At 42.4% G+C, this 22770-nt stretch overlaps 1 protein-coding gene across 19 annotated transcripts in view; it reads left to right on the forward strand.

The window, feature by feature from the left end:
• Positions 1-2902: 2902 nt before the first annotated feature.
• LOC118928522 (eukaryotic peptide chain release factor GTP-binding subunit ERF3A-like) overlaps positions 2903-22770 on the forward strand; it is an 81063-nt gene continuing 61195 nt past the window's right edge. For 6 of the 19 annotated variants that reach the window (XM_057487558.1, XM_057487557.1, XM_057487563.1 and 3 more), the window contains exons 1-5: positions 2923-3495; positions 15112-15153; positions 15273-15385; positions 16017-16244; positions 17260-17293. In XM_057487558.1, coding sequence (XP_057343541.1) covers positions 3043-3495; positions 15112-15153; positions 15273-15385; positions 16017-16080 — 672 coding nt within the window. In that variant the 5' untranslated portion in view covers positions 2923-3042 and the 3' untranslated portion in view covers positions 16081-16244; positions 17260-17293. Of the gene's footprint in view, positions 3496-3743; positions 4170-8505; positions 8582-9258; positions 10028-12325; positions 12378-15111; positions 15154-15272; positions 15386-16016; positions 16814-17259; positions 21505-22770 lie in introns of those variants that run through there. The other 13 variants (XM_057487573.1, XM_057487570.1, XM_057487568.1 and 10 more) reach the window with 9 other exon arrangements.

A 22770-nucleotide genomic window follows, 5' to 3' on the forward strand; every position in this document is an offset into this window, starting at 1 on the left:
TAATTTTCTGGTAGCAGGAAAAGGGCAGTAAGCATGGGAACCAGTAGGAATTTCAGATTGTGTAAGTGCTGTGAAAAAATAAAACTAGGTAAGAAGGTAGAGAGTGACGTGGGTTGGTGGAGGGCCGGGGTGGCTAGGAGAGGCCTCTGAGCTGAGGACACGGTATCTGAGTTGAATGTGAATGAGCTAGAGAGGTGAAGATCTAGGGAAAGAGCATTCCAGAGAGGGAAAAACTAGATACTTTTAAAGAAATAGGATTGTATGAGAGAGATTGATTTACTGTTTATTCCACTACTACGTCATTGTTCTTTCCCTGCTTTACCATATATTATAAACGTATTTCTATGTTGGCACCTTGTCTCTTTCACTCCTTTAATAGCTGCATATTATTCCATAATATTCATATACTATTACTTAGCTAATCATTTCCCTGTTGAGGGACATTTAGGTTGTTTCAAGTTTGGAGCTACTGCAAACATGCTGGAAAGGATAGCTTTTCACCCTTGGGCATAGAAAACATTCCCAGGAGTTGGGACTGCTGCATCAGGGTCCATTCACGTGGATGTGTTTTCACCCACTAAACCCTGGGACCTTCATTTGGCCTTGTGTTCAGAAGTATAAAAGAGAAAAAGATTTTTTAAAAGATAAAAAAGATTGGCTTTTCTCTCTGAGGCCACCCGCACTTTTAACTTTTTCCCAATGTTTCAGCATGTCTCTCTCCCTGAAGTAGCCCACACTCCCCTTTCTCTGAGTGTGCACTTTCTTTCTTCAAATAAAACTTAAACCTTTCAAGGCGCCTGTCCTCCTTGAGGTCGCCTGCACATTTTCTCTCGTTTAGCAACCAACTTTACATGAAACATTTACTCTGCTTCAAAAAAAAAAGATAAAAAGATTTAAAAAACAAACAAAATACTGTGCAGTTGACTAGAAGTTACAAATGCTGAGACCCTGATTAAATTTAAAGGTTGAATAGCTAAGGGAGGAGAGGAAAACCACATAGAACAAGAGTAACTACTAGGAATGCCAGGTGGTGGAATTTGCACTGGGCAATGGGAATGATGTGTCGTAAAATGCCTCAGACCATGAATAAGCATAGCTTTCCAAAGTAAAGCTGTTGTTAAGCTAACCCCGTGTGCACATTCACAAAAAATAGCAGGATGTCCTTGGAAAAACTCTCTTAAAGTTGATCATCCTGTGTCTCAACAGCCCTAGATGAGTATAGAAGGGCAGTGTCCTCCTAAACTCCGTATTGATTCACCCGTTCATTCATTAAACACTTACTAAGCATGTTTTCTATGCAAGGCGTTCTATTGGGCATTGGGAACATAAAGAAGTTGAAGAAAAGCCCCTGACCTCGAGTTGCTCAGTTTTAGCACGACAGTAATTATCAAGAAGAGCTTCTCACTTTCCTGCTGGAGCAGTGCCTCAACCCTGGCAGGTCAAAGCATTTGAAAATCAATGGAGTGGATTCTTTCCTGAATATCCATAATTATTCTATTCAGGGACAGGGAAGTTAATGACATCTACTGCTTTTCTCATCTGCAGGCTTAGCCGTTTCTGTCCTTGTCCCTAGAAAAAGTACCAGGCACAAAGAAACACTACTAATTTAATTAGAGGTGAAGAACTAACCTATCAGCATGATCATATGTAGCCCTTTGGGGGATATATCTTGAGGTATGGCATCCTACAGTGTGGTTCACTATTTGAGTAAGCTGCTTGCGTTGACATTTTCTTAGGAGCAGGTTATGGGGTGCAAACCTTGAGTGAGAAGGTGCTTTACTTTAGACACACTGTATTTTATTTTTGTTGTGAGTGTAAGATAAAAATATTAACTAATTCAAGAGTAAAGCAGATTTCCCATATATGAAGGTCTGATTTTTATGTCAATTGTTAAGATGTTTCTGTAAATCTGAGGACGATCATTTGAAAGTGGGACACTCTTAGGAAAGATTCTATTGGGTCTTCAGAGAACTATATTAATAAGCTGTAACCAGAACTTTGTATTAATCAGAGGAATACATTACCTATTATTGGAGGGAAAAATCAATGTCCAGATTCCAGGGATTATGGACCACAGGCCTGAGGAGACACTGAAAGCCAGCTTTGCTATTATAACAGAGGTTTCTTTACAGTTACAGTTGCCTAAGTGTTGTGTATTTTTTAAAGTATCCATAAAATTGCCAGTTTAATGTTAAACACAATTTCAAACCACTTTAGTGTAAGACTTATTTTAATGCATACCTGACAGCTTCGTTTTTGACCTACCTCATTAAGCTGAATTCCCTTTTATCCTTAAAATACAAATATTAAAAAGTAAAATTCACCTCTAAATCGAGATTTGGACCTTAACATAAAGTTAAGAACCATCTTTTCCATGTGTCCAAGCCTTTGCTCTGTAATTCTTAGAAGGTTAGTTGCACTCTGTCTAGACTCCTTCCAGAAAAATCTCGACAATGTTTTTATCTGATTTGGACTCCACATGGGTGAATTACAGGAAAACAACAGATGCTCAGGGCAACGTTATTTTCCTACTTCATGCAGTTGGGTCTAAGTATTTATCTTTGTCTTTCGTTCGTGCTTTTCCCACATTCACCAGTCACGGTGAGATGCAGTCAGTGAAGTACTGCGGTTATACTTACAGCAAATCTGGCCATTCAAAAGAAAACCACTTCATTTAATGGTGCATAAAGAAGCTAGACGCACCAAACTCACCCTAATAGTTGGGTACAGCTGGGTACGTCATGGAATATGGCAATCCTGTTTAATTTGCAAAGCCCTGGACCGGGAGGAGGAAGGGATGGAAAAGTTTGGAAGACTCGTCAAACAGACAGTGAATCGTCAAGGGCTTCCAGCTAATAATGCCCTCTGTTGGAGCCTGGACCCGAGCGCCTTACGAGCCACATTGTAGGTTAAGTTATAATGTCTTACGGTTTATTGTCTGTTCTACCAAATGAATACATGAAATGAGAGACGCTCTAAGTTGGGCGTCATAATGTAGGACAAAATCTTGCTCGAGGCGGGGAGAAGAAAGGTGGGAAGAGAATGAACGTAGGGAGACTGTGCGACGGAGAACGCTCAGAGGCCGGTGAAAGGGAAGGAAGGGATGTCCAGTGGTTGAAAGCTTTATCCCCCCGTAGAACTGCTGTCGGTTTTCCCTCATCCTGTGCCTCACAGGACAGAGTGGACCGCCGGCGACAGCTGAAAGGCTCTGGATCGGAGGCCCCGCACGGACCCGCGCCAAGACCCAACCCTGCGCTGCCCCACCCGGTGACAGGTGGAGCCGCGAGGGCGACCAGGTCCCCGCCTCTTCGCACTGCCTGCCGGGAGCCGGAGACCCTTCCGGTTGCTCCGGGCCACGGAACTCCGACTCCCATCGGCCCCCGGGAAAACCGCAACGGGGTCACGCGGGCCCTGTCGGAACTCGTAGTTCCGTCTTTGGCCGTGCTTCATAGCCGGAAGCAGGGACGAACGGAGCCGAGAGCTACCGAGGCTCAGGTAAGGGTGGCGGCGAAGGAACAATCTGCGCCGGGCGTGGGGTGGCCGGTGAGGCAGTTGGAGGTGCCTGGGTTGGGTGGGAGGATATCGGCTGGTCCACACGAGCAGGGTTGAGCTGCCGCCGCCGCCACGGTTGTCGCGAGTTCGGAGTGGGGACTGGAGCTGCTGCCGCAGGGACTCCGGGGACTCTGTCGCTATCCCCCAGCCCTTCTGCCTCCCACTTCCCGGGGTCAGCGCGGCCTGCTCCTCCCCGGCTTGTTGCCTCCTCCTCCATTTCCCGCCCTCTCTTCATCACACACGCGCCCACACCCCCACCCCCGATCATGGATCCGGGCAGTGGCGGCGGCGGCGGCGGGGGCAGCAGCGGCGGGAGCAGCAGCGACTCAGCGCCCGACTGCTGGGACCAGGCGGACATGGAAGCCCCCGGGTCGGGCCCGTGCGGCGGCGCCAGCGGGCCCTTGGCGGCGGCGGCAGCCGAGGCCCAGCGTGAGCACCTCAGCGCGGCCTTCAGCCGGCAGCTCAACGTCAATGCCAAACCCTTCGTGCCCAACGTCCACGCCGCCGAGTTCGTGCCGTCCTTCCTGCGTGGCCCGGCCCAGCCGTCGCCACCCCCGGCTGGCGCCGAGCCGGCGCCCACCACCATGGAGCCGACAGTGGCGCGGGAGGCCCTTCAGGTAAAGGGGCCGGGACGCGGGAGCAGCCGAGCGGGAGGCCGGAGCCCACCTTGGTTTGGTGGGGGGACGGGTCTGCGGCTTGCCCCGCAGGGCCGGGAACGCGCGGCCTCGAGGCCCGGCGGCACGTGGGGCGCTGACAGCGGCGCCGGGCGCGGGCAGCCCTGGGTGGGGCGGCCCGGGCGCAGCGGAGGGCCTGGAGGAGCGGTAGCCGCGTGTCGGCGACACGGGAGGGATCTAGAGCCCGTCCCTTCCCCGGGGACCGCAGCTACCCACTAGAACTGAGAACCATATGGGACGGAGAGGGGACCGCGGCCATCAGTGCCACGAGGCCCAGACGTGGGACAGATGGAACCAGGAGGTGGGTGGACGTTGAGCGAGCCAGACCCGAGGAGCTGGGAGGACGAGCGCCCGAGTTTTCCCTTCACCTTATGCCTAGGCGAGAGAGCGTCTCTTGCTCCAACTTCTATTTTTGAAACTGTAATTAACGTTTTGGGTATCTGGCACCGAAGTGTCCTGAAGGAATCCCAAGATGCATTGCAGTCTTGTGATCCGGCAGAAACTGTTGGCCCTCACTTCAGAGATCTTTTAGTCCTCAGCATTGTGTAAGCTTGTGAAGTTCACAGTGTTAAAAGTAAGAGTTCCTCCCGTAATGTGTATAGGAAACTACATTGACTTGTTTTCCCTTTTTCTTAAGTGGGACTTCTCGCCTTAATGACACGTTTAGAATTTTAAATGTGTCAAAATCGGATACCTTATTCAGGCTGCTTGGTATTGTAAGTCACTCTTTATTTTCACGTGTCAGTAATTAGTCTGTTCAGATACTTGGTATTATAGCTTAATAGTTGTCACGTGCCATTCTGACCATAGCTAGTAGAATGTTTTGTGTGGTTTCAAGTCAGGTTTGGTCTTTAAAAAGCTTTCTGTATTTCGGGGCTGCTTAAGTGATAGGATGACAGGCTTTCGGGTACTGATCTTCTGGGAATGTCCAATGAGTGAAGTTAACTATTCTCCCCTGTATAAAAAAGTGCTTATTTTAGGAACTGTCAGTATTGGCTTAAAGAGAGAAAGGAATGTACCTTGGTGAGCCAGGGTATTGGAGAACCAGATCACAGATGTTCTTGGCAATTTGTGAGAATAGATTGTTGATTTCTCTTTGAAGTTCCACGTTGTATTTCCTAGGTAAATGGACATCATGAAAGTGCTCTGGGAGTTTAGCTTCTTCAGAAACTTGCTACAGTTTTCTGTGTAGAGGCAGAGAGTTTGGAGAAGTACTTCTGTGAAGTAAGTACATATGTGAGCACAGTTTGAATTTGGTTGTTTGATTTTACTTGATGTTTTGCCTTTGAACAAGAAAGCTTAGCTTTTATTTCTTTGCTTAGATCAAGCCATCTGGCCTACTTAAATAAAGTTCACTTACCAACCCCTAACAGTGCCCGGTTGCCCATACCTCATCATGCAGATTCCTTTTATCCAGCCATTTTCTTGTTTCTTTTTTGGCCGTCCCTCCTCACTCTGGAGCCACCAGCACCACTCTGGCTAGACTTGGAACTCCATTTCCAGCTTGTCCACCCGTCAGCCAGTGAGTCAGGAAGGGACAGCCATCCTCAGAGCAGTGATCTGGAGTAGACATTGTTGGGTGACTAGGCTTTACCTGTTAGGTAGAAGAGCTGTCTTTCCTCTTACTGGCATGTGCCAACTTGCTGGTTTATTCTTAATCCTTTTCTCTGTGACACTGTTAGAAGTGGAGATGTAAAAATATGTAAGGAAGCGGTTATAAGAAAAGTACTTTCTTTGTTACTTGGTGGTCAGTTTTTTTCAGTTTTATCAAACTATTTTGGTGTTACTGACTTTGTCAACTGCTTCTACAAAATGCCAGTTCATATTTTAAAAAGTGCCCTCTTTAGGGTTGTCTATTTGGAAAAGAATGGTTTATAAATTGAGGTCCAGAGAGATGTGGGACTGTTGGATTGCATGTTTGAACCCATACAGGTCCATAAAGTACCACCATCATAGCAGAGAACTATGCCTGGAAGAAACAGAGAAAAAATTGGAAACTTGTCCTTAGAAATTGACAAAGGGGGAGCCATAAAAGTTGCAAGTTTTTTTATAGTGAGGAAATAGACACAAGGGGAGCATGTTTTCTTTGGTTGTTAAGCCCTTGTTGAAATTTGTGGTAGGGTCCCTGTTTTTAAGCTGGATAGGAGGAAGAGCTCTTGAAGGAGGAAGTCTAGAGGTAGAACACTGAATGACTTCTTAAGTGTTCCTGTCCAGGATGAATATCTGTCGTTTCTCCTGAAAATAGGCTGTTTGGGTTTTTCTGGTGGTTCCTTGAGCAACCAGTCACCATAAAAGTTTTTGCACAGTGTCATCCACCTTAAGTAGAATGCTGCTGGGTGGTTATGCCTGTTTCCAGCCTCCCAAGTAAAAACTTGGGATTCAGTGTTGATCTTAGCTCTCTGAAAAAGGAATACAGGTTTCCAACAGAATGATTAAGTAGAATACAAATTAAGTGTAACCAAGTGTAATTCATTTAAGTTCAATTCTCTGTGGATCCAAGTAAATTGACTACGTGATACTCTTTAAAGTAGAGGTCCTGAAATGAATGAAAATGTGGAGGACAAGGGTTCTGTGTAAGAGAACAAACATTTTCTATGCTAGAATGTACTTATTTTGAGTTTCAATTTGCACACAGTTCATTCTTTTTTATTGTTGAATGAGAAGTAAGTTTAGCGATTTAATTCAGGATTACTTGGTGTCTTGGTCCATTTGGGCTGCTGTGTAGTACCGTACCACAGACTGGGTAGCTTGTAAACAACAAAATTTATCCCTCACAGCTCAGGAGGCTGGAAGACCGCGATCAGGGTGCCAGCCTGGTCAGATGAGGGCCTCCTTCCCTCAGACCAGATTGCTGGCTTCTTGTTCTCACATGGTGGAAGGGGCAAGGGAGCTCCCTGGGGCCTCTTTTATAAAGGAGCTGTTTTGTGAAATGCATTCGTCATGGCTCTGCCGTTATGACTTACGGCCTCCAAAAAACCTCACCTAAGTCCAATACATGGGGCATTAGAATTTCAACATATGAATTTTTGAGGGGGACACAAAAGTTTTAGAGCATAGAACTTGGACTTGTAGAACATCCAGGCTTCTCTAGTAATGGTGTGGTGTCCTTTCACCATCCCACCCTTAACATCTCTCAGAACTCTGCCAGTAAAAAATGAGTATAGAATAAAACCAGCAGTCCTCAGAGGAGGAACTATCTCCAAAACGTAGCACATTGTATTATGGAATCTGAATTTTAAAGAGGAATGTTCTGTTTCATAGTACTTGGTTTTTGATGGATGTCTTTTTATGGGGAAGGGATTTTCTTCTTTTTTTAGTGACAGAGATAGAATCACATATCACAGAATTCACCATTAAGTGTATGCTTCAGTGGTTTTTAGTATATGCACAAAGTTAATGCAACCGTCACTAGTACGTGGTGGCTGCTTGTTAATCACTGAGTAGTCTCAAAAGTGACCTCTTCAGGGTCACCAGAGTAGAGTGCAGAATCTTACGTAATTGTTTTGTTCAGAAGGGCTCTTAGACTTTATTATGATTTTAAGTGATACCTGTTGACTGAGAGATAAGTTTAGACAGAAGATAGATGAGGTTCTTGACTGGATTTTCCTTTTCCCATGAGACTGAAATCTCTACAGTAACAAAGTCTTCAGTGGGACAGTAAGTAAAGTAGGCAGAGAAGGTGAGGGGGAAGTACTGTTCCAGGAGTGTTATTTCTTTTCCTACCTCGTTTTCTAGCTAGTTATTTCTTATCTTGACTTAACCAATTATTAGATTTGGGCTCTTATTTCATGATTTTACATGCTTGCAATGGCTCCAGCGTGAGGATTTAGGGAGTAAGTGAAGGCATTACATGAACCAGTGCTTTCCTTGTGAGCAGCTATTTGAACTGGTAAGAAATTTTGCTTGAGAATAGACCCTCTTTGGAGCAGCTTTTATTTACTGCAGGTTTTGTACATGGCTTTCTTCTGTCCCTTGTTTTTCACATTCTCTGGAATTGTACTGCAAGAAAAGATAGCGATTAAAATTTCTCAGGGCGAGTTAGGGAAGTAGAGTAGATGACAAATTTTAAGCCTTGTTTTGTTTTTGTTTGCTGGGGAGGAAATGTCTTAGAGTGTTAAAATATTACTGTTTTTCTAGTCGAAGAGAAAGGAATGAAAAGGATTCAATAGTCTTTTGTGGTGAGTTGGCAGTATTAGAATGGAATTTTTTGAGATGTAAGTCTGGTTTCTGCTCAGAATGATGTATAGCAATTAATGAACAAACATGTTTGTGTTTACAGAACGCAGGATACTGTGCTGGGCACTTGAAGTGACACCACAAGATGAATTAATCGTAGTCCTGGAGTCTAGAAAGGGGTCAGACCCCCAATTTACTCTAATGGAAGACATAACATGCTTGAGAGGGTTTCAAAGCTGAGCAGAGGAGTTGTTCATAGGTGCCCTTTGTAACTCATTTCAATCTTATCCTAATCATAAACCTAGAGATACATTTTCTGGTACTCTTCTTTGTTAATACCATAGTGTTTTTTAAGTTCAGATATAATTCACATAAAATTTACATTTCTTGTGTTTTGGTATTTTATTTCAGCTTGCTAGGAAATTGCTAGAGTAGAGCATCAGTTACCTTTTTACACTGCTTGGTGCTCATACCTAACAGTGAGTTACTGCCATTATGAAATTTTGATTGAGAATAGACCCTCTTTGGAGCAGCTTTTATTTACTGGTATGTCTACTGGGCATGTTAATTAAGAATTTCATCATTAAATTCACAGTTCTTAAATTATTGGGAAGCAAGAATATGGCCACTAGGTGAAAGTTCTTGATTATTCTGACATCCTTAGGCTTCCTTTTAAGCTGTCATTTGTTGATTCATACCAAAGCTTCTTAAAAGTGGTGTCCTTGTTTTCAGTAGATTTTAACAAAGCAGGCTAGGCTGTAGGTGTATTTTTTTCCTAAGTGACTTTGTTTTAGGAAATCTAGTTGTCACAGTACTCCAAGTTGAGCCAGTTCTCCATCATAATTCTGCTTTCTAGGTGAGAGAAACAGTAAGGATTTCTTGAGCATCTTTCACCAGCCTAACCTAAGAGTGGTTACACGCAATCCAAACCACATTCCAACCAGGTAATTGTAAGCCACTCGCCTTGAAACAAGCAGAAAGTGCATGCCTTAGAATGCTGTTGGGGCAATTTCTGCATTGACCGTTTCTATAGAACCACAGTGGGCCACTGTACTACTCAGTGGTGTGTCCAGCTCCTTTGGATGGTTGGTTGTCTGCAAAGTATTTTAAGTTCACCTACAGTATTTTTTAAGTAAATGGGGTATAAATTATAAATAAACCTATGTTTTACGGTTGTTTGAAAAACATAGTGGATCTTAGTTACTCTACAGAAAGCCCACTCAGGTGGATGTGTGTCATTGCTTTTAGTGAATGAATAGTTCGTAGAATGTTAGGGCTGGAAGTGACCCTGGCAGTAGTACAGTCTTGTCAGAGAAACAAACTGAAGCCTACAGATACTCAGTGACTCCGATTCAGCAACAGTGGAGTCTGGAATCTGTTAGCCAACTGCTAGCTTAGTGCCCTTTCCATTACACCGTGCTGTTGACTGGGGAGAAGGGCATCCCTGGGGCTAACATCTTGACCACCAACCAGCATGGATTTCCTGAGAGAGGCCCTAGAATTTGCCTTTCTTGTGTTTATTCTTCAAAAGTTTTGTTAATATGGGGCTTTGAAAAGCTTGTAATAATAAACTTATTGAGCAGTTACTTGCTTCATATGCTTTTATCTTCACAACAATCTCTTGAGGTTATTGAGGTTATGTTGAGTCCTTTTATAGATAAGAAAATTAAGGCTAAGAAAAGCTAAATAAATGAGGTGACATCTCCTAGTAAGTGGAGGAGCCAGGGTTAAACTCTATGTCTGATTTCAAAGTTTATTCTAGTAATAGTAACTCAGCTAGTCTTCTCCCTGTTATTTGCTATGAAAAGGTCTTTTTGGCTGAGACACTTTTTCAGAAACCACGTCTGTGAGATTGTGGCCTATGGCACCACCTCCCTGTTCTGTCTCAGTAGTAGCAGGGTGACATTGTGATAAGTAGGCAATGCCCTACTTTGAAATTACTTCTTCCTACATTTTAGGAAATAATGTGAGATAATTTGAAACAGCTCTCTTCACCGCTATAGCATTGTACCTTTTTATTTTGAGAGCATAGGTAGTTAAGGCAAAACCATGGACATTTCATGTGTTGTGTGGGCGTTTGACTGTGATGTCTGCCTTTACTGGTTTTCAGTATTGTCTGTGGGAGAGAAATACCTCAGGCAGGCAGATTTGGTTGGGAGTGTATGGTCATCTGGGTGCTAGAGAATTTTTAGTTCCTTACGCAAATTGTACTTCAGCATCTCTTCAGTATTGTTTCTCTAACCCCTTCTTGGAAAACTGACACAAACAAAGTTGTTTTTAGTCTATTGAACCCTGATGGAAATGCAGTAAATATATAGGTGGACTGCTACAGATGGTGAGAAAACTGAAGTGATAAGACTATAAGGAACTAGTGACCTATGGAAACCAAAAGAAACGGCTACAGTCCAGGCACAATGAATTACATACTTAACCGGTATGTACACCGTTTCAGCCTGTGAAAACTTTACAGGAGGTGGGAAAAGGCTCTGTATTTCAGAAAACCACAGTCATTCTGGAAGTTTCTAATGTCTTAGGAAACCAGAACTGAGATCTGTGTGTAGGTGTGCTTACAGCTGCAAGAAGGGTCCTACCCTAGAGGAGCTCAGAAGAGCCATCCTAAGCTGGGTAATGGGGTGGGCGGGGTGGTGGGATAAAAGTGGAAAGTTTTGTATTACAATTGAGGAGAATCCTTAAGGGGATCTAGAACTGTGCACTTATGGCTCTTTAATTAAAACTAAATGTTTCAATTTAAAAGTCAGTTCCTTGTTCACAGCCACCTTCAAGTGCCTAACAGCCACATGTGGCTAAGTGACGGTCATATCACCGCACAGAAACAGAACACTTCCATGATTGCAGAAGCTTGTATTGGACAGAATTTTGTCACACAGTTTCTTACTTCAGTGTAGTGTAAGACACTTGTGACGTTTGCGACAGCACTGAAGTTTTTATTCATTAATAGTGAACACCATTTAGCTAACGGGACTAAGAAATTTAAGTAGGATGACTTTTACATATTGTTGTTTTGTGTGTAAAGAGATGAAAGATTAGTTTTATATATCTAAAGCAGTACACACTTAAATTGCTGATTTATGGACTATGTGGATTAAGCACCTTAAGAATTGGCCAGACGTTATATTTAAAATATAACTTGAACTGAAACCTGGCTTTCACAGCCCACCACTAGTGTGGCCTTCACATGAACTGGCCAAGTAAGAGTCTCTGTGTTAAAGTCCTTTGATCCATAATCAAATCTTAAAAAAAAAATTTGTGTTTTTAAAAATTGAGGTGAAATCCATATGACATGAAATTAGCCATTTGAAAGTGAACAGTTCGGTGGCATTTGGTATATTCACAGTGTTGTGCAGCTTACTACCTCAAGGTTCCAGATGTTCTCATCGCCTCCAAAGGAAATCATACTCTTTAGCAGTCATTTAACACTCCCCTTTTCCCAGCTTTGGCAACAACCAATCTACTTTCTGAGTGTATGAATTTACCTATTCTGAATATTTCATGTGAATGGAATTGTACATGTGATCTTTTGTGTCTGGCTTATTGCACCATTATCAACTTTTAACTAAGAGTTTTAAGACTCACAGTATCGTCTGTGTTAAACCATAGTTCTGTTGCCTGACTGTCTTTTGGTAAACACTTTTCACTTCTTGTTTTAAAACTTTTGGTAATGTACCTTGTATCACAGCCAGTTCATTAATCTTCCTTTATCATCAACTATAGCATTAGTTTCTTTTAATTTGAGGTATGGCAGTTTTATTAACTAGTACACTTCTGATAAACTTTCCCACCTAATTAGAATTATTCTTTTTTGAACGAGGGTGTGCTCCTGATGAGGATGTATCTTCTGAACATGGAGATACCATTAGAAAATATGAAACTGTTTTCATTCCTTGGGAGGTTTACTAACTTCTGCTCGACTAGCAGATATGAAGCATGCAGGACTTGAAAATCAAGCCCTAATGGGTATGTTTGCCAGCCATGAATAAGTAACTTTGGACCTGGTAGAATTCTAAGCCTATGCGCATTAGTAGCCAGTAAATCTGGATGTGATGTATATTATGAATAAAGGAGTAGAATGAGAAAGGGTTGGAGATGTGTGTGAATGCATATGTGTGTGAGAGAAGAGACGGGTACAAATACACTGATAAGTTTAAATGTAAAGAACGTGTTGCTGTATCTGATTTTTCTGGTTCATTGTTCCAAAAACATCAGTTCGCAGATGTTGCTACCATTGTCATTTGAATTGTAATGTGATCCGTGGTCTGAATGCAAGGATAAGCTCTTTTTCTTCCATCCTGGGGAAACTACTGTCAGCTTCTTATTTTGAGGCCCTTTAATGTCATCATTACGTGTATATTAATAACTTAATTGCTGTTTGTACTTGACCCTGTCTCTGCCTCTGTAAGCTGTACAAACTGAAGACAAATGTGTTATAAATGTAGGGTGTTTTGAAAAATAAAACCATGAGCAGTTATTATGCTGCATTATGCAGCCATGGAGGTAGTCTTACGACTGATGTCACTGTCCTGAGAGGTGCCTTACAGCCTTAGGCAGCATGTATTGTGTATTTGTAAATCTAAGACTTGGTTGTAGAACAGGTGTTGAGGTGTGTGTACTGTTCGGTCTTATAACGCCCATTTGCAGTTTGGGATGTCTTATAAGTGATGAGAGAGCCCCCATACTGATTGTCTCAGTCTTCCTTGCCTTGAAATGCTTGACCATCGTAACTGTGTCATCACTTACTCGGTTTACTTTTACTGAGGGATTTTCAGCAAGGGCTGTCTGAGGAAGGGCAAGGTGGCATTTGTGTAACTTGGAGAAGCCCATTCTAATATGTCGGAATGTTAGGTAAGTTACCGCTTACTTCATAGGGTTGGGGGTTGGTTAAATAAGATAGCAATCAGCACATGAGGGCTCAATAAACATTTAAGTGGATTTAGGGTAACTTGCCACAACCTCCAACCCTGCCTCCAGCACTGTGTGGATTTGTGAGTGTTTCTATCCCTGTCTGGCCCATAATAGATGTGCAGTATATGTTAGTTGATAGAATTGAACTGACGGCTCATTACATATTAGGGAGTGGGGAGTCACTTGTTGAATATCTCCTAGGTGCGAGGAGTTCTTTAATTGATACTAAACAGATGTGTACTCTCATTCAGTGCTCTGAGCAATCCTGTCAGGCAGATGGCATGTCATTTCCATGATTCAGTGAAATAATTGCCTCTCACAACTTGTACATGACACTCTAGGCTTTAAAACCAGGAGTCAGCCCAGTGCTGGCCTCTCAGCACCAGCGTCTGCTGCCTTCTCCATCCTGAGGTTGGCACGTCAGCCTGATCACCTAGCACTGCCTGACTTTCTCTGGAAGTTGAGTGATTTTTCCTTACTATACCTGTAAACTTTTCTTTGAAATAGGAAGGGAAAAAAAGTCTTTTGTGAAGTACAATTCCTGTTTCTTCCAAACCTAGTTCAAATGCTTTTTCCATTTCTGTTAACATCCTGCTAATCGCGTAGGTTGGGGTGTCTTAGACCGTTCACTCTTCCTTCCTGCACCTGTCCGGTGTCACCCCTGTTACCTCTGCGCTTAGCCTCTCCTCTCCAGCTGCACTGCGCCGCGGTGGAAGCCATGCTGTTGTTGCTGGCTGAGGTGTCTTTCCGTTCAAAGGTCATCCAAATACCACTGTGTGGGATCATCAGCAGTGACACTAAGCATGTCACTTCTCAAGAGATCTTGGTTGCCCTTTACCTTTCAGGGTCAAGAAACTCCTTTCTTCACTAGTGCACGTTATAGAAGATTGGGCCGAAAACTTTTCTTGACTTACAGGTCTTAATACTTTCCGTGGAGTGATTTTAAATATGACTTTGACAGATTATCAATTCAGTGTTTATTGGTGTGCAGGATTCCTGTGACTTCAAATTCTTCAGTGTCTTTTTTGCATCTTGGAGATTCTTTAAAGCAAGGGCACTTTCATACCAGAGTATCATTAGGCTTTCAGATATAAAAAGAAACTTAAACATGTAAGTATCAGTATATATTTCTCATACATCTCTTTCAGTGATATCAAAGTAGATTTTCAGTGTGACAATTGTGGAAACTGGATTGTTGCTTGATCTTACAATTCTAATAGAGGGACAAAACCAGTGTCATTTTAATCATCTTTTCTAAGATGTTTGTTATAAGGGCCCGTACACATTTCAGGGACTTTATACGAATGTCCTTTTAACTTCATTGGTATCAAATAGAATTTATTCAAGGATCTTGATGATAAAACATGTATGATTATAGAATTTTTAAAAGGGCTAATCACAGCCTTCTTTGACTACAGCTACCAAGAGAAACTAGAGAAGTAATGTGTCTTCGTTGAGCAAAATCTTCCTAATCTGATCTGTGTATGCTGCCGATTACTCTTTAAATATCTGTGATAGAAAAGTTTTTGAAGCAAAATATGAGAATAAGCATACTTTTATGAGTACATTTCAGTTACTAAAAGGTTTGAAAATTGGCTGTGATTGGCAGGTTTTTAGAAGTAGGTTAAACAGATTTGTAGTTCGAAACCTGAGTTAGTTGCCATTAGTTAGGTCTGGGTTATTGAGATTTTTGTTGGGTTATTGAACTTACATTTTTACTGTATTTTAGAACATAAATAAAATAGATGTATAGTTCCAATTTTTAATATAACTTATTTCTATTAAATAGCACCTGTGGAACCTTCTGAAGAGGAACAATCGTTGTGTGAAGGTAAGCATGTATAATATGACTCTTTGAATATCTGACTGAGAAAACATTTAAGTTGTCTGTAGTATATAGAGCTAGATATTGTTTTGTAAATATATATTATATCTCAATTTCTTGTCTAGGTTCAAATTCAGCTGTTAGCATGGAACTTGCAGAAACTGTTGGTAAGAAAATTTCTGACCATATTAATACAGTATTATGAAACTCTTTCACTCTCAAGATTTAAGGTGCAAATGTAAGTGTTATGATTATTGTAATCCCTACAGTTAACACTGGCATTGAATCTTTGTGTTTGGATTAACCATGCCGTGATAAATTTAGTAGTTGTCAATATAGAGGAATTGGGTGGAAGAATGCTAGTCAGTTTAAATAGTTATACTTGTTCCATTTACTTTGTGAGAAATTCCTTCCTTTATGTAACTTTGTTAATTTGAAGGGTTTTATATTTCCAAATGTTTATACCAAAGATATTACTTGTAGAGGGAAAAGAAAGGAGCCCCTAAATCCTGTGTTCTGGTTTTAAACTTTCCCTTTTTTCCACTGTCAGGGCATTTTGACGCTGGAGTTACTGGGCTGTTACGAATGATACATCTCCTGTTCACATTTTGTTTGTCCTTATGAAATGGAGCTTTATAAAAATAGCAATCTCTTGTAGTGTCTGAGTCAGAGCCCTGATGTCAGCAGTGAGGCCAGCTTGAAAGCTATTATCCATTTCTGTTGTGAAAGATACTTTCCTATGTGTCACTAGACATTGGAAACTGGAACTAAATATGCAAAGTTCTATTTGTTGTTTGAAAGCATCTGTGTTTTAAAGTATAGACTCTAAATTTTTTACCAGAATACTGAGTTAAAATACCTTATTTCAGTAGAAAATGGGGAGACAGAAATGTCCCCAGAAGAATCATGGGAGCACAAAGAAGAAATCAGTGAAGCAGAGCCAGTGGGTGGCTCCTTGGGAGGTGGAAGGCCCCCAGAGGAAGGTGCCCAGGAGATGATGGAGGAGGAAGAGGAGATACCAAAACCCAAATCTGTGGTTGCACCACCAGGTGCTCCTAAGAAGGAACATGTAAATGTAGTATTCATTGGGCATGTAGGTAAGTTGTGTTCACAGCAATAAGAAATGACCAGAATTACTGTGTACAACAAACAGAACATCTTACTTGGCTACTTGGAGATGTTTAGTGAAACTGGAATTGAACTAAATGTCTTGACTTTTAACTTGATTTTTTAGCTGGCAAAAAAGTGGCAGCACTTTGTTCTTGAAGGTTGGGCCGATTAACAGTTGTATAATGGAATAGAAGCTGGAAGAAAATAAGCTACAGTATATTTGTATGATGCATAATTGGTCTCTAGACCACTGATGATGGCTCAGCATATTATGACATTTATTAACAGTCTAGAAAATGTGCCTATTTTTTTGTGTGAATTTCAGTTATTCTGTTAACTTTTTAGGATTCACTTTACTACATAGTTTGATTTTGCGTAATGTAAGAAATTAATTGGAGTGAGTTGTGGATGCTAGTCAGGTTGCTGGTTTAGCACAACACAAAACCCTATTTTATTTATTCAGGTGTTCTCTGACTTACTCCCAAAATTGTGAAAGGAAAATACAGGATTATGTGTCCTTTTTTCTTCTCTTTGTCTCTGGCTTCCCCTCTTCTTCTTTTTCAGTAGCGAGAACCCTTTTGAAATTTGTAAAGGCACAACTGTATCTGCTAAGAGTGAAAGGCAGGCTGACCACCTAAATGGAGCTCTCAGTCCTGGCCTGCTCTTGCTGTCCACTGAGGCTCCGCTGGGGTTATTTATATTCTGTTGTTGCTGTGCTCTAAGCTAACGGTCAGGGAGGAATCTGTCCAAAAATTCATTTGTTTATCAGTAAAGCAGTTCTCAGTCATTGTTGAGCTGCAAGGGATCTTAGCAGCTTCATTTTACAAAGAAGAAGGTAACTAGCCAGAGCGTGTGCCCCAAATTCCTATCATTTCAGTTGCTGTTGCAAGATGTAATTATATCAGCTAAATGATGCCTTCAGTTGTTGGTGTATTTAATTGTTGGTATTTGGGGTTTTTGTCTTTTACACCTGGTTTACACATTGTTGATGATTACTTTTAGATGCTGGCAAGTCAACCATTGGAGGACAAATAATGTAAGTGTTTTCTGTTAAATAATAGAGTGAATTTAATGGAATGTTTTGGGCATTGCAAACATTCACACAAAGGAGATAAAACAGGTTACCCCAACTTAAGAAAAATTAATAATAAAATGACAGTACTTGTAGGGAAAGCTGATGTTAAGTAATTTTTGCAGTATGATCGTTGTTAGTATTTTCTGATGGAATTTAGGTCTTCTCTAAAATCTTCTGTCATCACCACCAGGAACATAAATGTATTTATGAAAGCTGTCTCTTAGATTTTTCTATAAAAAGTAATACAGAATCCTAGATTATAGGAAATGTCAGTCTGCTTTGAATATAATTTTCTTGGGAGTAATGAAAAGCAGTTCTTGAATTAGGTGCATGGGGGAAAGATTTTTCTAATCCATCAACTCCTTAAATTTATAATCAAAGATAGGTGGTTGGCTAACATGCTGAGATTAGAAGATATGAAAACACCGTGGTTGATCTTTAGTAATGTATTCTAATATTGAAAATCTTTTTAATTAAAAGGCTTTTCTTTTTTTTTAATTGAAGTATCATTGATATACAGTCTTATAGTTTCAAATATACAACACAGTGGTTCAACAGTTACACATATTATTAAATCCTCACCCCTCTAGTGTGATTACTGTCAATCAACGTAGAAAAATGTTACATAATCATTGATTATGTTCTCCATGCTGTACTATTCTGACCAAATTATATTGTGATTGTGAGTTATTGTATCCTTTTATCCCCCTCAGCCTCATTCCCCACCAGCTTGGTAACCGCTAGTCACTTCTCAGTGTCTGAGTCTACTGCTGTTTTGTTCCTTCTGTTTTGCTTTGTTTTTATATTCTACAAATAAGTGAAATCATACAGTATTTGTCTTTGTCTGGCTTGTTTCCCTGAGCATAATACCTTCGAGATCCATCCATGTTGTTGGAAATGGCAGTATTTCTTTTCTTTCTATGGCTGAATAATATTCCATTATGTATATGTACCACATCTTCTTTATCCTATAGATAAATTTATCTATCCTTTATTCTATTTAAATTTATCTATCTTTTATTTTATTGATGGACACTTAGGTTGCTTCCGTACCTTGGTTATTGCAAATAGTGCAGCAGTAAACATAGGGGTGCATATGTCTTTCCAAATCAGGGGTTTTGTTTTTTTGGGGGGGGTAAATTACTGGGTCAAATGGTATTTCTATTTTCAGTTTTTTGAGGAACCTCCATACTGTTTTCCACAGCAATTGCACCAATTTACATTCCCACCAAAGCATAGGAGGGTTCTCCTTTCTCCACATCCTCACCAGCATTTGTTATTTCTTGTCTTCAGATAGTGGCCATCCTGGCTGCTGTGAGGTGATACTCAGTGTGGTTTTAATTTGCATTTCCCTTATGATTAGTGATGTGGATCTTTGCATGCGCCTGTTGGTCCTTTGGATTTCTTCTTTGGAGAAGTGTCTGTTCATGTCCTTCCCCCAGTTTTTAATTGGGTTATTGTTTTTTTGGTATTGAGGCATATGAGTTCATATATTTTGGATGTTAACACTTTATCATATGGGTCATTTACAAATATATTCTCCCCTACTGTAGGATAAGGCCTTTCATTTTTAATCCCTCCTAAATTAGACCCATTTCTTCTTTTTTTTGTTTTCACAAACCCCATTACAGTCACTGTCCATCAGCATAGTAAGATGTTGTAGAATCACTACTTGTCTTCTCTGTGTTGCACAGCCCTCCCCTTTCCCCCACCCCTCACATTATACATGCTAATCATAATATCCCTTCTTCTTCCCCGCCCTTAACCCTCCCTACCCTTCCATTCTCCCCAGTCTCTTTCCCTTTGGTAACTGTTAGTCCATTCTTGGGTTCTGTGATTCTGCTGCTGTTTTGTTCCTTCAGTTTTTCCTTTGTTCTTATAATCCACAGATGAGTGAAATCATTTGGTATTTGTCTTTCTCCGCTTGGCTTACTTCACTGAGCATAATACCCTTGCTTTAGATTCATGGTTACCAAAGGTTCCAGGTTAGTTTCCTTACTATCTAAGAGTCTAACTTAACTCACTTAGTATGCTGTTACAAACACAGTCTAAAAGTTCTTTTCTATTTCTCCTCCTTTTTCTTCCTCCTCCATTCTTTATATATTAGGTATCAAATTCTGTACTTTTTGTCTATCCCTTGATTGACATTGGGGATAGTCATTTTAATTTTGCATTTGCCTCGCTATCAGCTGCTCCACCGTCCCTACTGTTGTTTTACTACCTCTGGTGACAGCTACCCAACCCTAGGAACACTTCCATCTATAGCAGTCCCTCCAAAATAGACTGCAGAGATGGTTTGTGGGAGGTAAACTCTCAGCTTTTGCTTACTGGAAATTGTTTAATCCCTCCTTCAAATTTAAATGATAATCTTGCCGGATAAAGTATTCTTGGTTCCAGGCCCTTCTGCTTCATGGCATTAAATACATCATGCCACTCCCTTCTGGCCTGTAAGGTTTCTGCTGAGAAGTCTGATGTTGTTAGCCTGATGGGCTTTCCTTTGTATGTGATCTTATTTCTGCCTCTGGCTGCTTTTAACAGTCTGTCCTTATCCTTGATCTTTCCCATTTTAATTACTATGTGTCTTGGTGTTGTCTTCCTTGGGTCCCTTGTGTTGGGAGATCTGTGGATCTCCATGGCTGAGAGACTATCTCCTTCCCCAGATTGGGGAAGTTTTCAGCAACTACCTCCTCAAAGACACTTTCTATCCCTTTGTCTCTCTCTTCTTCTTCTGGTGCTCCTATAATGCAAATATTGTTCTGCTTGGATTGGTCACACAGTTCTCTCAATATTCTTTCATTCTTAGAGATTCTTTTTTCTCTCTGTGCCTCAGCTTCTTTGTATTCCTCTTCTCTAGTTTCTATTTCATTCATTGTCTCCTCCACCATATCCAACCTGCTTTTAGTACCCTCCATTGTGCTCTTCAACGATTGGATCTTTGACCTGAATTCATTCCTGAGTTCTTGAATGTCTTTCCATACCTCCATTAGAATGTTGATGATTTTTATTTTGAAGTCCCTATCCAGGTAAGGGGTCCATGGTGGGGGCAAGGGACGTAGGCTACCTCTTGCCGATGTGCTTATCGCTTGTGTTTTCTGTTGGAATTCTTGGATCCCTGATCCTGCACCAGTGGAAAAGGACCTCATCAGGGAGGCTACTACCAGAGACTGCTTCTCTGGGTGCCATACCCTGTGGAGGGCCAGGCCAACAGAACCCTGGGTGCTTCAACAGGGCTTCCCAGGCTGGGTTCCTTGGGAGGCAGGAGGCCACCTGGCTTTCCAGTGGCTTGGGAGAAGTTCTGCCAGAAATGGCTCCTCAGTGGCACCTGACTGCCAGCGAGGTCACAACTTTCTTGTGCTTATTAGCCTGTTTTTTTCCCAGAGAGGAAGGGACCACACCCTGTTAGGCAGGAAAATAGATATGAGTGGGATGGAAAGAGAATAAGGCCAGGAAAAAGCCCACTAAAAATGACCCAGAGTGGATCAGTTAAAGCTCAAAAAGCCTGGAGCAACTTGACCTGGAATGTTTGAATATTCCCCAGAGAAAGGAGGATATGTCAGCATAGCCCATGGCTTTATTGTGTTAATCATGCAGGCCCAGCTTATTTTTTTGACTTAACCTACATGCTTTTTTTTTTTCTCCTTTGGCCCTAATCAAGTAGTTTGCAGTCTGGGCAATTAATAATGGCAAGTAAGCCCAGCATAAACAACATAGTCACAGGCAGGAAGGATTTCATCTTAAAAATAAGATTGTGTTTTAATACCCAGGAAGTTGAGAAGATTCTTAACTTACTCTTTAGCAAACAGACAATAACTCGGCCCACCCTGGGGGCAGGGGAAGCAGTCTTGTTTGATATGCTCCCAGACCAAGAAGGCTCAGCTCCCAGGGAGAAATCACAGCAGGAAGTTGCTTGTGTTAAGTTAGTTCTAAGTATTATTCAGAGACCACCTAACAGCTCTGCAACCCCAGCCCTTAGTCACATTCCTGAAGAATCCTTAAAAGGGGGAACCCGCAAGCTCTCAGGGTGCTCCTCTCCCTGAGGTCGCCTGCACTTCCTAAGTGCATAACCTTTTCACTTTAAACTTTCTTTTCAACCTTTCAGGGTGCTGTCTCTCTCTGAAGTTGCCTGCACTTTTTCTGTAAGTAACTTTAAATAAAACTTTTCCTCTGCTTCACTACTGTGTCTCTGCCTTTTGATTCTTTTTTGCGGTGGGGACAAGGACCAAGGAAAATAGACAGTGCTTCCCCAACAACCCCACCCCATCTTCAAGGAATATGCAGGTCACCCTGACTAGAGAGACTTGCAGCTTACCAAAGGTTCCAGGTCCAGCAAAGCCCTGGGCAGGTGCTGAGGACACCACAGAGGAGAGGCTGCTGCCTGATGCACCTACTCCAGGGGTGTTCTGACCAAAGGTGGGTGTGAATGTGCCTAGAATGGAGAGACTGCAAAGAACTGAAAACTAGGCCCACAAGCAAAAGGTGTCAAAGCAGGTGATAATGAACTGGGGGGAGGTCTGCTTGCAAACGCATCCCCACAGGATCCCTTAGCCCACACCGCTATCCAGCTCACCCCTTGGTAAGGAAGCACATGGGGTGACTGGGTCCTAACCTCTGTGCTCCAGGTGAGCCTGCCCAGCCCCCCACCCACAACTGCAGCAGAGCCCGAGCTGTCCTTTGGCCACCTGAGGAGAAGCTTTGCACTCCCTTGGGCACCACAACGCAGCTGAGTGGGACACTGAGTGGACCTCTCTTCTCTCAGGACTAATGTTATGTCTCCTCCCCATTTGCCTGCCACTGCTCCTTTACTTCACCACAGCCCCACCCCAGAGTCAGCCCCCATCCTCCCACAGGCCCACTCGAACTCGGTCTCCTGCACATGCTTGCCCTCATGGAGACTCCTGCCCAGTGCTGGGCTACCCTCCACAGCGGCTCTCTGGGAAGATCCTCTCACATGTAACTGTATCTGTCTAGGCCTGAGGTGGGGAGGGTGCCCCCCCGAGGTGCTGACCTTGCACATAATCTTCCCCCACACCCAACCTCTGGGGGGTCACACCTTATCGCAACCAGGAACTGCTCTTGCTCCCAGATCTCAGCTGCGAGCACAGTGCTGTCCCTGCTCCCGTGCCAACCGCACCCACTCCAGATCCTCTGCCTCATCAGGGCCTGTAGTCAGCCCCCTGCCCCTCCTGCTCCCTGTGCCATTTAACCAGGTTGGGTTTACTCTCTATCCACTGATTTTAGGTCCACACCTCAAGACTGAATGTTGCTGGGCAGACACAACTGTGCTGACCGGCCTTGCTTCAAATTCCTAACCACAATTTCCCAGACTTCAGAACTGCCCGGCACAGCTCTCACACGTCGTTTTCTCCCCCTCTCCAAAATGACTACTGAGAGAGGCCCTCCTTGGTATACATCTCCCCCTAACCCACGCCGAGGAGCTT

The sequence above is a fragment of the Manis pentadactyla genome, chromosome 10 (assembly GCF_030020395.1).
Source record: "Manis pentadactyla isolate mManPen7 chromosome 10, mManPen7.hap1, whole genome shotgun sequence".
NCBI lineage: Eukaryota > Metazoa > Chordata > Mammalia > Pholidota > Manidae > Manis > Manis pentadactyla.